This window comes from Silurus meridionalis, chromosome 10 (assembly GCF_014805685.1).
Source record: "Silurus meridionalis isolate SWU-2019-XX chromosome 10, ASM1480568v1, whole genome shotgun sequence".
Taxonomy (NCBI): Eukaryota; Metazoa; Chordata; class Actinopteri; order Siluriformes; family Siluridae; genus Silurus; species Silurus meridionalis.
The window spans coordinates 21,820,513-21,833,687 of record NC_060893.1 but is presented as its reverse complement, the minus strand read 5'-3'; the positions used below and the strand labels follow the sequence as shown (position 1 = coordinate 21,833,687).

At 39.3% G+C, this 13,175-nt stretch overlaps 1 protein-coding gene across 1 annotated transcript in view; it reads right to left on the bottom strand.

The window, feature by feature from the left end:
- Positions 1-639: 639 nt before the first annotated feature.
- Positions 640-13,175, bottom strand: part of LOC124392362 (F-actin-uncapping protein LRRC16A) — a 41,318-nt gene continuing 28,782 nt past the window's right edge. The window contains 15 exon segments of the mRNA XM_046859312.1: positions 640-995; positions 1,941-2,102; positions 2,747-2,878; positions 4,963-5,250; positions 5,333-5,375; positions 5,484-5,922; positions 6,991-7,088; positions 7,175-7,410; positions 7,525-7,591; positions 7,705-7,824; positions 9,071-9,158; positions 9,414-9,589; positions 9,713-9,889; positions 9,892-9,904; positions 12,963-13,087. Coding sequence (XP_046715268.1) covers positions 784-995; positions 1,941-2,102; positions 2,747-2,878; positions 4,963-5,250; positions 5,333-5,375; positions 5,484-5,922; positions 6,991-7,088; positions 7,175-7,410; positions 7,525-7,591; positions 7,705-7,824; positions 9,071-9,158; positions 9,414-9,589; positions 9,713-9,889; positions 9,892-9,904; positions 12,963-13,087 — 2,376 coding nt within the window. The 3' untranslated portion in view covers positions 640-783.

Below are 13,175 nucleotides of genomic sequence, written 5' to 3'. Positions count from 1 at the left end.
TTTATTCTAGGTTTGAGGAATGGTTGGTGTTTATTTCAAATTTCTTCCTGGGTAGTTTGGTATTTATTCTGAATTTGTTGTTGATTCTATGTTTTTTGTTATATTTCTCTCTTTTTTGGTTTGGTGTTTATTCTACATTTCTCTATTGGTTGGTTTAGCGTTTATTCTACATTTCTCTATTGGTTGGTTTGGTGTTTATTCTACATTTCTCTCTTGGCTAGTGTGGTGTTTATTCTACATTTCTCTCTTGGTTGGTGTGGTGTTTATTCTACATTTCTCTCTTGGTTGGTTTGGTATTTATTCTACATTTCTCTCCTGGTTGGTTTGGTGTTTATTCTACATTTCTCTCCTGGTTGGTGTGGTGTTTATTCTACATTTCTCTCCTGGTTGGTGTGGTGTTTAATCTACATTTCTCTATTGGTTGGGTAAATAGTTATCTTGATTGGAAATAGTTCATTTTTGGTTGGTTTGATGTTTGGTGGATACTGTGGTCATTTGTGTTTTGGTGGTTATACTAAATTTATCTTCTGGGTTATTTGGTGTTTATTCCACATTTCTCTATTGGTTGGTTTGGTGTTTAGACTCTGGGTTGGTTTGGTATTTATTCTGCATTCTTTCATGGTTGGTTGGTTTTTTTTCATTGTACATTTCCGGTTATTTTCTGGTGTTTGGTTTGGTTGGTTTATATTCTAATGTTCTGGGCCAAGTTTCCCAAAAACATGGCTAAATTCTGAACATCAGGATTGAGAGAAAATTTTATCAAGGTAATGCTTGCGCTACTATTTAACTGTGATCTTTCTGAGGGTGAAGCTTTTGGGAAACCCGACCCTGCTTGGTTTCGCTTTTACTCTGTACTCTCATCCTCGCTGCTCGAGATTTCCTCCTGAGTTGGGTCTGTGTGTTGAGGCACTGCAGAAGACTGAAGCTGAGTGTCAGAGCTGCTGGAATCCAGAGACTCGGAAATAAAGTAGAGTCTGTAGAAGTCAGAAGGTCAACTACAAACAGAACACACACACACACACACACACACACACACACACCCTCAGGTTAATACCAATTTAGTGCCTCTAAGAATCAACTTGAAAAAAAGAAAGAGGCTTTTATTTGTCACATGGACATTACAGCACAAAATCTTGCTTCAGATTGTTTGGAAGCTGGGGTCAGAATGCAGGATCAGAGATGATACCACACCCCTAAAGCATAGAGAATTAAAGGCCTTTCTCAGGGGCCCAAAACTAGCAGCTTGAATCCCCAACCTTTAACCACTAAGAGCCTTAACCACTGAGCTACCAATTCCCTTTACAATTAATATATATTTGGGATTTATAAATAAATTATTTATAAATAAATCATAAATCAATCAAATCAAATCATGATTTTATTAAATTGAGGCATCAACAGAAGTCCTAAGAGGTCATACTTTATTATATTTTTCAAGCATGGTGGTGGTAACATCATTGTCTGGGGCTGCATGAGTGCTGCTGGTACAGGGGAGCTGCAGTTCATTGTGAAAAAAAGCTTTTTCTAAAATCTTTGCAAATTTATTAGAAATAAAAAACGAAACAAATTACATGTACATAAGTTTTCACAGCCTTTACTATAGGACTCAAAATTGAGCTCAGGTGCATCCTGTTTCCACTGATCATCCTTGAGATGTTTCTACAACTTGATTGGAGTCAAAATTTAGTTGATTGGACAAGATTTGGAAAGTCACACACCTGCCTATATTATATATACAGTGGTGTGAAAGGCTGTTAAGGGTGGCCCAACCAGTTATTAGGTTTAGGGGCAAACACTTTTTCACATGGGGCCATGTAGTTTTAGATTTTGTTTTCCCTCAATAATAAAAACCTTCATTGAAATGATCTTGTACTAATATTTAAATTAGTTTGATGATCTAAAACAAAAAAATAAATCAGGAAGATTGTGATTGGTCAGACCTTTTGCAGGCAGGGACACGGGGTGCTGTTGATCGTCTTTATCTTCGGCAGCACTGGTGGAACTGGAGGACTGAAGGGAGGTGCTGCGTTGTACTGCGATGTGTGAGGGCTGTGTGTTGTTTTCTGGCTCAAACACACTGCCCTCTGCTGCAGCATCCAGCACTAAGAGAAAGCAGCAACATCATCACTGAGACATGTCACACACTAAAAAACATTCGCACCACTGATGTAGCAAAGAATTCAAATTAATCTGCATTGTTTCATTTTTAATCCCAAAAACTAACACTGTGTTTAGATCAAGTTTTGACCAAGCACTTGCTCACTTCTCAGAAGGGCATAAGGTAGTGTACTTAAATGAATCTGTTGATTATTACCATTTTTTCTTATCAATGAGACTAATAATTAACTAGCTAGCTATGCTAACCATCAGCTGGGCCAGTTATCTACTGTGGCTCGTGAACTAGCTGTAAACATTTAGTGTAGTAGTAGATGAACTTTAATGCTAATGCCATGTATACCAAGGCCAGGCAGATGCAAGTGCATAAAAAGGAACAGGCACAAAAGGCAAGTCAAACAATCCAAAACATAACGCTAAGAGAATAAACATAAAACATGCTAATGCCCACATACTAAGTCAGGTCGAGTCAAGTGAAGTTTATTTCTATAGCGCTTTTCACAACAGACATTGTCTCAAAGCAGCTTTACAGAACTTTAAGAGTTCCATCTTATGGTTCAAAACATTTGTCTATATAATGTATAAGCTATAATATTAAATATTAAAATTATAAGATTAAAATAAAAGTTACCTATAGGAAACGAGCCAGAAGAGACACATATATGTTCCTCTTTCTCCAGGCTAGATGACTCCTCCTTCTGGTGTTGGTTCATTGCAGATTGTTTGGTAGAAGAGACATCATCGACATGAATTGGGACATCATCTAAGAAGCCAGAAAGCAGAATCAATACGTATCCGCTTACAGGAAACCTTGTAGATACTTAAAGATGCTTGAAAATGGATGATCAATGGTATGAGAGTCTGAAATTGGGTTTAAATTCAGAAAGATCACATGGCAAATCAGTGGTCAAAAAAACAAGCAGGTTTATTGATTTTAATAAGAGAAAACGAGACGCTTCTATAAATGTAATAATAATACTATAAAGGAAAATTATCCACAACATTAATTTAAGTATAACTATAAAAATATGATTTGTTATTTCAAATTCTTAAATACCATTGTCACTTTTTAATTGATAAAATCGATAATAAAAAATAATTAAATTTCTTGGCAACGAATGCAATTGAGACCGACACATAGCAAAAGTTCAGTTAGGTGTTCTGATGATTTACGTTATTTAAAACACCATAATTACATTCGAAACATTTACAACAAAACTTTGTTACTCATGACAATTAAATCACGATTAAATATTTTAATTGATTGACAGCCCTAATACAGCGGGGAAAATAAGTATTTGACACATCAGCATTTTTATCAGTAAAGGGATTTCTAAGTGGGCTATTGACACAAGATTTCCACCAGATGTAGCCATCAAGCCAAATATTGAATTCATACAAAAAAATCTGAACATTTGAGTATACAAGTTGAGTCATAATAAATAAAGTGAAATGACACAGGGAATAAGTATTGAACACACTTAATTTAATACTTTGTAGAAAAGCCTTTGTTGGTGATTACAGCTTCTGGACACCTCTTGTATGGAGAGACCAGTCGTCTGTAGGAGTGATTCTGGCCCATTCTTCCACACAAATGGTCTTTAAATCTTGAAGGTTCCTTGGGCCTCTTTTATGAACTTTGATCTTCAGTTCTCTCCTTTAATTGTCTATGGGATTTAGGTCTGGTAATTGACTGGGCCATTCAAGCAACTTGATTTTCTTTCTTTGAAACCACTTCATTGTTTCCTTGGCCTTGTGTTTGGGATCATCGTCTTGCTGAAATGTCCACCCTCTTTTCATTTTCAGCTTTCTGGTAGATGGCAGCAGATTTTTATCCAAAATGTCCAGGTACATTTCTCCATTCATGCTGCCTTCAATAATATGAAGTCTGCCAGTACCCCTTGCTGAAAAGCAGCCCCAAACCATGATGCTTCCACCATCAAACTTAACTTTTGGTAATGTGTTCTTGGGGTGGTGGGCAGTGCCATTTCTTCTCCAAACATGGTGTGTAGAATGACTGCATAAAAGTTCATTTTTGCTTTCATCTGACCATACTATAGTCTCCCAATAATCCACAGGCTTCTCCAAATGCTCGTTCACAAACTTCAACCGAGCCTCAACATGCTTTTTGTTCAGCAATGGAGTCTTGCGTGGTGAGCGTGCATGGATGCCATGGCGGTTCAGTGCATTGCTTATAGTTTTCTTTGAAACAACAGTACCTGCTGATGCAAGGTCTTCCTGTAGTTCTGCCCAAGTGGTTCTTGGCTCTTGGCGAACTCTCCTGATTATTCTTTGGACTCCTCGGACAGGGATCTTACGTGGAGCACCTGATTATGGCTGGTTTATGGTGAACTGATGCTCTTACCATTTCCGGATAATGGCCCCCACAGTGCTCACAGGAACATTCAGCTTTCTGGAAATGCGCCTATAACCATTCCCAGCAAAATGCTTTTCAACGATAAGATTACGAAGAGCTTGAGAGAGTTATTTGCTTTTACCCATCATGAAGTCTTTCCTGTGTGCCTCCTGGGTAATGAGAAGCCTTTATAGGCAAGCAATTAAGACTAAAGCAGCTGATGTCAATTAGTACTGATAGGGGGCAGGGTTTTTCTCTCAATACTGACAGATTTCAGGTGATCTCCTAGCTTTCTATGCAATTTTGCACCTTGTTATCTTCATGTGTTCACTACTTATTCCCTGTGTCATTTCACTTTATTTATTATGACTCAACTTGTATACTTAAATGTTCTGATTTCTTTGTATGAATTCAATATTTAGCTTGATGGCTACATCTGGTGGAAATTTTGTGTCAATAGCCCACTTATATATATACACAGTATTACTCACTTGTAGATATGCTGGAGCTGCTCGGGGGGCCGGAAGGATGGTGCTCTTGGCTTGGTTTTTGCTCTTGGTGGATGCTCGGGGTGGATTTGTGGTTGCCGGACGGTGGGCTGAGTGAGGCTTTGAGGCCGGTGTGTGTGGCTGCAAGTGTGTGAACAGAGGCTGGTGTGTGAACAGAGGCAGGAGCAGTTGCTTTCAGGAGATGAGGAGAAGGATAGAGAGGTTTCGACACAGCCTCTGGTTGGTGCTCTTTCTGCGCTGGCTTGTCTACAGCTGCACCGTCATTATCAGCTAGTGAGAAAAGAAAATGCATCAACCTATGGAGTGTGTCAAAGCAGAGTGTGTTTGTGCTGACGCTAAGTGCTAGACTTACCGTGGTTGGATTCGGGTTTGTTTGCGGATGAGGCTTCACCTGCCTGTGGGATGAAGAATAAGACAAAACAAATTGCAAAGAAATAAAAATAAACCAAATATTTCAAAATCCAGACAAAACACAATCCAGTTTAAACATGTTCCAAACTCACTTTTCCTTTCATCTTCTCCTGTTTGGCCCGTAGTTGCGCCAGGAAGTCGTTCCCCATCACCTGTACCCCTCGGATCCGCCCCCCCTGCGGCCCTTCCCTCTTCTTCCCCTCTTCGGCATGACCTTTACTCTCAGAGGTCACAGCTGTATCTATGGGTTCACAAGGTTCGGCTTTCTCCAGGATCTGAGTCTTGATTGGTTCTTGAGTGTGTTCTGGGACAGGGCTTTTCACTGCAGGCTTTGTGGATTCTGCGTTATCGGGTTCAGTCGTAGATGGTGAAGATGGCGTGCTAGTGGTTGTTGTTGCAGGAACAGATGTGTGTGGACTCGTGGGTGGAGATTTTATGGAAGTACGGGATTTAATGAGGTTGAAGAAGCCACTCATGCGAGATTCCCGCCTCTTCTCGCCTTCTGGACCTGCGTCTTTTATTGAGGGACACCTGAGACAGAGGGTTTTAGATTATATACTGAAACAACTCCAACAGAAATAAAGATTCACTGCTAATTCTATCTAGCTAACTATTATGGGAAAACTTCACCTTACTTCTTGGACAAATTGTTTCTGGTATCTTCTTGGTTAATGGAGCAAGCTAAATAAATTTATATAAATCTCAAGGAGATGAGTCTTATATCTGCATACCCCACATCCTAGCCATATGTTTTTTGAACTTTTGGCGTTTGACTGATGCTTCAGATCACCAAGCACCAGGACTGTTACTTCCCCGAGGCCTTATGAACTCTTAAACGCTTTCAACTTTGTGCAATAAATTAAAATATGTGCAATTCCACTCCTGTACCTTCTGTGCAAAATATTACTCCTTATTAATTTTTTTATCCTTATAAAAAAATAATTTTTTTTCTTTTTTTTTTTAATTATTTGTATTGCTTTATGTTTATTTTTATTTATCATGCATTTGAAAGCTTCTGTCACCAAAACAAATTCCTTGGAAGTGCAAAGATACTTATATATATATTATATATATATATATATATATATATATATATATATATATATATATATATATATATATATTAGGGCTGAAACGATTCCTCACGTTAAAAAATAATAATTTTTCAAAACTAGTTCATGCTTTGTTTAGTTCATTTAACCACACACGTTTTCATGTTTCACACGGACGATTATCACTGACGCACCACCTGCTAAATGTTTGAACGCTCTGGACAGGTAACACTGAAGACGCTGCAGAATGAAAAAAGGAAGAAATGGGGAGAAAATTTAAAAACACTCCCTTATGTCCTCCACTACAAGACATGTCTATATGTCCCATATCTGCCACTCAAAGCCACACACATTCATCCTATCCTACATTTATGTCTTTCCTGAGAAAAGACACAACCTTGCTTCCCCCTCAAAGATATGTTTTTGAGCCCACACGTTCACTAAAAGCTACGCTCATACATTATATTGTTGAAAGTCATGCGCAGAGGTCTAACTATCTTGAGTGGTTAACTTATAAACATCTAAATAAAACACTAAAATGTCTCACTTGATGCAAATCCTTGCGACTTTTTTACCAAAGAAGTCGTCCAGCCCCTCATCCACTTTCCCAACAAACTCTGTCTGCTCCATGTCTGCAGGAAGGCTCTAAAAAAATCAGAAACCAGAGTAAGAACATGGCAGAAGAATAAAAAAAATAAAGATGCAAAAAGAAAATGTGTGTGTGTACATACTCTACAATCTCCCACCACTCCTTTTCTCGGTTTGGTTTTGGTCTTCTTCCTCCGTGGGCGGTTTTTGGTCATGTGTTCAAGTTTGGGGCTTTCTGTTTCTGTTGGCAGATCAGTAAAAAACACACTCTCTGGCCTCTCGAGCTCCGCCTCCACGGGTTCAGGGGGTGGAGGAAGGGGCGGGTCTTCCAGGTGAATGGGCACATGCTCCAGCGCTTTATCCAAATCAAACTCCAGCTCTGATCAACCAAACAAACAACAACCACAACAAAAAAATGTATGAAAACCAAACTGAACAAAATGACACCATGCAAATGAATGATCCATTACATTCAATTAGTCCCACACCCTACCGAAGGCCACGGAGATGGGACGCACCATCCGAAAAAGGATGCTCTGCCTCTTGGAGGTTGGAGACAGCTTTATAAAAAAACAAAACAAAACACATTATTTACTTTTCCCTTTTTAGATGTGAACTGCACTCCTCATTGCTACACAGCGAACAGAAAAGAAAAGGGAATGAATGTGTGTACCAGCAGGTTAGATGAAGGTGCTGGCAGGTTTTCTGGCTCCAGTTGGTCCTCCTCGAGAACCTCAGTCTCCTCTGAATCATGATGAATCAGCGGTTGGCCACGCCCACTCAGATGCTCTGCCTACACATGTGCAATAAATACAAGATTTAACTCAGATGCTCTAATATATATACCTCTTGGAAAAATTTTTATATGTCCTACTTAGAGACACTAACATATGTCCTACTCGAAAAAAGCGCTGGATTATGTCCTACTCTTAGGCATGCCCATATGTCCTGTTCCAAGACACGACGATATGTTTCACTGCAGGACACACCCATGTGTACTATTCCAAGACATATCTATATGATCTACTTAGAGACTGTCCTACATGTCTCACGCAAAGACATGCCCATATGTCCCACTTAGAGACACGCCCATATACTTACTACTTAAGGAAAACATTCATATGTCCTACTTACAGACACACCCACATGCCTCACTCAAAGACACAACCATATGCTCTACTCAGACACTCCAGTATATCCTACTAGGAGAAATGCTCATATGTCCAACCTCATATGTCCTACTCGAAAAACACTTTCATGTCCTTCTCTTAGACATGCCCATATGTCCATTTCCAAGACACAACCATATGATTTAGTGCAAGACACACCCATATATCCAATTTAAAACACATTAGAAAAAGGTTCCAACTCTAAGACATGTCTATAAGTCCTACTTAGAGACCTCCCATACAGTATGTCCCACTCCAAGACATTTTAATTCAATATATCCTACTAACAAACACACCTACATGACACACCCACTCAAAAACACTCCCATATGTTAGACTCTTAGACATGCCCATATGTAAAACACATATGCCATATAAAAACACAGTTAATGTATATGTCCTACACCAAGACGTGTCTAAAAGTCTTCCTAAGTGACATTCCCATATGTCTCACTTTAAGACATGGCCATATATTCTACTTAGAGACACACCAATACGTCCTACTCAAAAACACTCCCATATGTCTTACTCTTCTTAGAGACACACCCACATAATCCTACTTAGAGGCACATCCACATGTCCTACTTAGAGGCACATCCATATGTTTTACTCAAAAATTCTAATATATCTCACTTGGTGATCATATGTCTCATTTAGGGACACATCCATATGTCCATTTCCAAGAAATGTCCATATGTACTGCTCGAAAACACATTACAATTATGTCCGACTCTAAGACACATGTCTTACTCAGAGACACACCCATATGTCCCACACAAAGACCTCCAAGACATCCCATACATGCCATTCAAGGAGACAGAAAAAGGACAAACTTTTGTCCATATAATGTATGTATGTGTAAGTACTAACCAGTGTGTGCTGAGATCGAGAAAGAGACTCTAAAATCTCATCAATGATGCGGTCGGAGAGGAACGAGGCCATGCTGAGCTTTACTTCACTGTGACAAAGAGAAAAAAACACAACCCTCCCATTATAATAATCATATTAAAGAATCTGACCTAAAAAAATTCTAAAAAAAAATGTATGAATCAGAATTGAAAGGTCAGAATTAGGAATCAGCTGTATATATATATATATATATATATATATATATATATATATATATATATATATATATATATATATATATATGTGTGTGTGTGTGTGTGTGTGTGTGTGTGTGTGTGTGTGTGTGTGTGTGCGCCTGTAACACCTGATCTTGTTGATGATGTCGACGGCAGACTGCTCGAGCAGGGTGTTGGTGATGAAGGTTCGAGGCACGCTCATCTTCCCCTCGCTCACCCGCATCAGAGTTTGCCTCAGGTTTGCTGTGTGCATCACGTGAGGACACACACTTTCCGCCGTGTCCACCATGGACACCAGCAAAGTCTACACACAAACACACACAGACACAGTTGATGGTACTTCATCTCATGGGCACTTTAAAATGCTTTCTCTGTGTGTGTGTGTGTGTGTGTGTGTGTGTGTGTGTGTGTGGTGACGTCACTGCACCTGCAGCTGCTGGTTTATGACAGTGCTGACTTCTCCTGCCATGGACTCCAGTTTGTCCTGGATCGGGGACACCCACGGGCTCTCGACCATCTCACACAATCCACCTCCGTCTCCACCTTCATCAGCTCCGCTCACACCTCCCTCTCTAGCCGTATGCTTTGCCGAGCGCAGCTGATACATTCTGGACAGCAGCTACACATTGACGCACACACACACACACACCACCATGTAAAACACACACTAATCATCTTCTACTACTATAACATGAGAAACCGCTTACCTAAGCAAGTCAAGTCAAGTATAGAAGCATTTATTGTCATTTAAACCAAATATAGCTGACGCATTACACAGTGAAATGAAACAAAGTTTCTCCTGAACCCTGGTGCTACATACAACAACAATCACAGAAAACACGGGGCTAAGGACTAGTGTCCTCGCCACATAAAGTGCGATAATGTGACTTGACTTCTTGACAATTCCGACCGTATATACACTCACCATCACTATCCCATTCCCCTGACTACTGATTACACACACCTAGATTTAGTCGAACATTCCTTTGTATATAGTATACAGCAGAAGTCTCCAACCAGAGGGTCGCAAGAACGTTTTGGAGAAAATTTGGCTTTTTACTTGTCACGTGTACATTACAGCACAGTGAAATACTTTACCAATTCCTACATGTGAACAGATCTCTTATATATATATATATATATATATATATATATATATATATATATATATATATAAATATATATATATATATATATAGTATCCAAAGCACTATGATTTATTACGGCTATAATGTTCCTATTATCATTTTTGTCACACAAGCTTATGCTTAATCAACTCGGTTTAAGTGAAAACACTAATGTTACTCATAGAATGTTATTAATGAGTCAAACACTGATTGATATCTATTTCTAAAAATCGTGTAAATGAGGTCACGTGTGTTGTGGCGAGTTCGAGACTGGAGTTTCTTCACCATTTATTCTTCTCTAAATGTTCTGCTTGCTGTTGAACTGATGTTGAACTGAATGTTGGTGATCAGTAGCTACCAGTAAAGTACAGATACGTGAAAAAGCTACTTATGCAAGCAACTACTCTTCATCCTTTATCCCTCATCCCTTCTTGCCTTCCTTTTCGTGACCCTTTTCCACCCAATAAATTGTTCCTCAATTATTTACCTTCTCCATTTCTCTCTTATTTATTATTATTTTTTCTTTCTTTCTCAGTTCCTTGTGTTTCCTCAGTTCAGCCACCAGATGTCGCCATTGTGCCTGTTTTCCACATTAGATTACCATTGCTTCAACCGGTGTCAGACAGACAGACAGACAGACAGACAGACAGACATACAGACAGACAGACAGACAGACAGACCGACCGACCGACCGACAGACAGACAGACAGACAGACAGACAGATAGATAGATAGATAGATAGATAAATGTATTGCATGAGGAAGTCAGAGAAGTATGTGAGGGTGGTGCAGGACATGTATGAGAACAATGTGACAGCAGTGAAATGTGCAGTAGGAACAACAGACTGGTTCAAGGATCGGCTCTAAGTCCTTTCTTAGAGCCGTTTGTGAGAGTAAAAGGGAAAGTTATAGGACTGTGGTGAGACCTGCGATGTTGTATGGATTAGAGACAGTGACATTGAGTAAAAGACAGGAGGTGGAGCTGGAGGTGTTGAGGTTTCGTTGGGAGTGACGAGGATGGACAGGATTAGACGAGTTTATCAGAGGGACAGCGCATGAAGGAGGTTTTTGAGACAAGGTGAGGGAGACGAGATTGAGATGGTTTGGACATGTGCAGAGGAGGGACATGGGGTATATCAGTAGGAGAATTATTGATGTGGTGAGGGAAGACATGCAGGTGGTTGGTTTGAAAGAGGCAGATGTAGAGGACAGGGGGGCATGGAGACGGATGATCCGCTGTGGTGCCCCCTAATAGGAGCGGCCGAAAGAAGAAGAAGAAGAAGAGATAGATGATAGATAGATAGATAGATAGATAGATAGATAGATAGATAGATAGATAGATAGATAGATAGATAGATAGATAGATAGATAGATAGATAGATAGATAGATAGATACTTGTGAGTGATAGATCACTCCTTTGTGTATATAACGTTACGTCTATACTAATACGGATACATATGAAAACGGCGTTTGAATGGTTCACATCCACTTTCATTGACAATCATTTCCCAAAAGATGCTCATTCACACTGAAACGTCTGAAAATGTTTGCGAGCAAAACGTAAGATGCTTCGACCTTTGTCATTTCCACCTGCCGTTCATTTACATTTCAGCTCTTTGAAATATCTCGGCAATGACTAAAAATGCGTTTTTTTCAAATCTAATCATTTGGACATCCTTTTCCAAAAGCTACATTTTATTAGACTAAAAACGCCGTCTCAGTGTGAACAAAAGGCCAAAACAGAGTGAAAAATATGTCTTTTCAAATAATAATATATGAGTGTGAACATGGCCAAAGTTCCCCTTTAGTGACATTGTGGTCTGTGTCTTGCATTTTGACAGGTGGAAACAATGATCCAATGAAACTTACGAATGACACAATAGTGACATCTGGTGGCTAAGCTGAAGAAACACAAGGAAAAAAATAGAAAAAACACATTCTCATCCTCATTTTTAACATAATTTCTTCTGTCTTTCACTCCGTCAGTTTTCTTCTACCATTTCTCATGCTTGTCTTTCTTTGATTTTTGTTAATTTATTTTTTCTTTTTCAGTTTCTTTTCCATCTATCACTTTTAATATATTGCCCCAAGTTCTTTCTTCTTTTTGTCACTTGGTTTCTTCACTACCTTTCTGTCTTCTATCATTTCCTATCTTCCTTCTTTCCTCTCATCCATCATTTTCTATCTTCCTTCCCTCTCTTCCTCCCTCTTTCAATTTTTAGCTATTTTTTCAATTCCTTTTTTCTCCTTTTTCTCTACCTTTAATATTCTATATATTTTATCTGTATATTGCTGTTTTCTTTTAATTTCTTCTTCCCTTTCTTTATTTAACTCTTTCTTCATGCTTTCTTTCCAATCTCTTTCTTCCTTTTCCTTATTTCTGTACTTCTATCATTCTTCCTTTCCTTTCTCTTTAATTTCTTCCTTCCTTGTGCGTGTGTGAGTGAGTGTGTGTGCAAGTGAGAGTGTGTGTGTGTGTGTGTGTGTGTGTGTGTGTGTGTGTGTGTGTGTGTGTGTGTGTGTGTGTGTGTGTGTGTGTGTTAATCTCACTCTTTTTGAGCTTGGCGTCCTTGACAAGTCTCTCCGGCTCTCATATCCTCCTGAACCTTCTCTCTTTCATTGAAGCGAAGAGAATTCAGGTGGTCCTGCACCTTCACACAAAGCCTGTCAATCATCTGCACACACACACACACACACACACACACACACACACACACACACACACACACACACACACACAATCACACACACGCACACACGCAC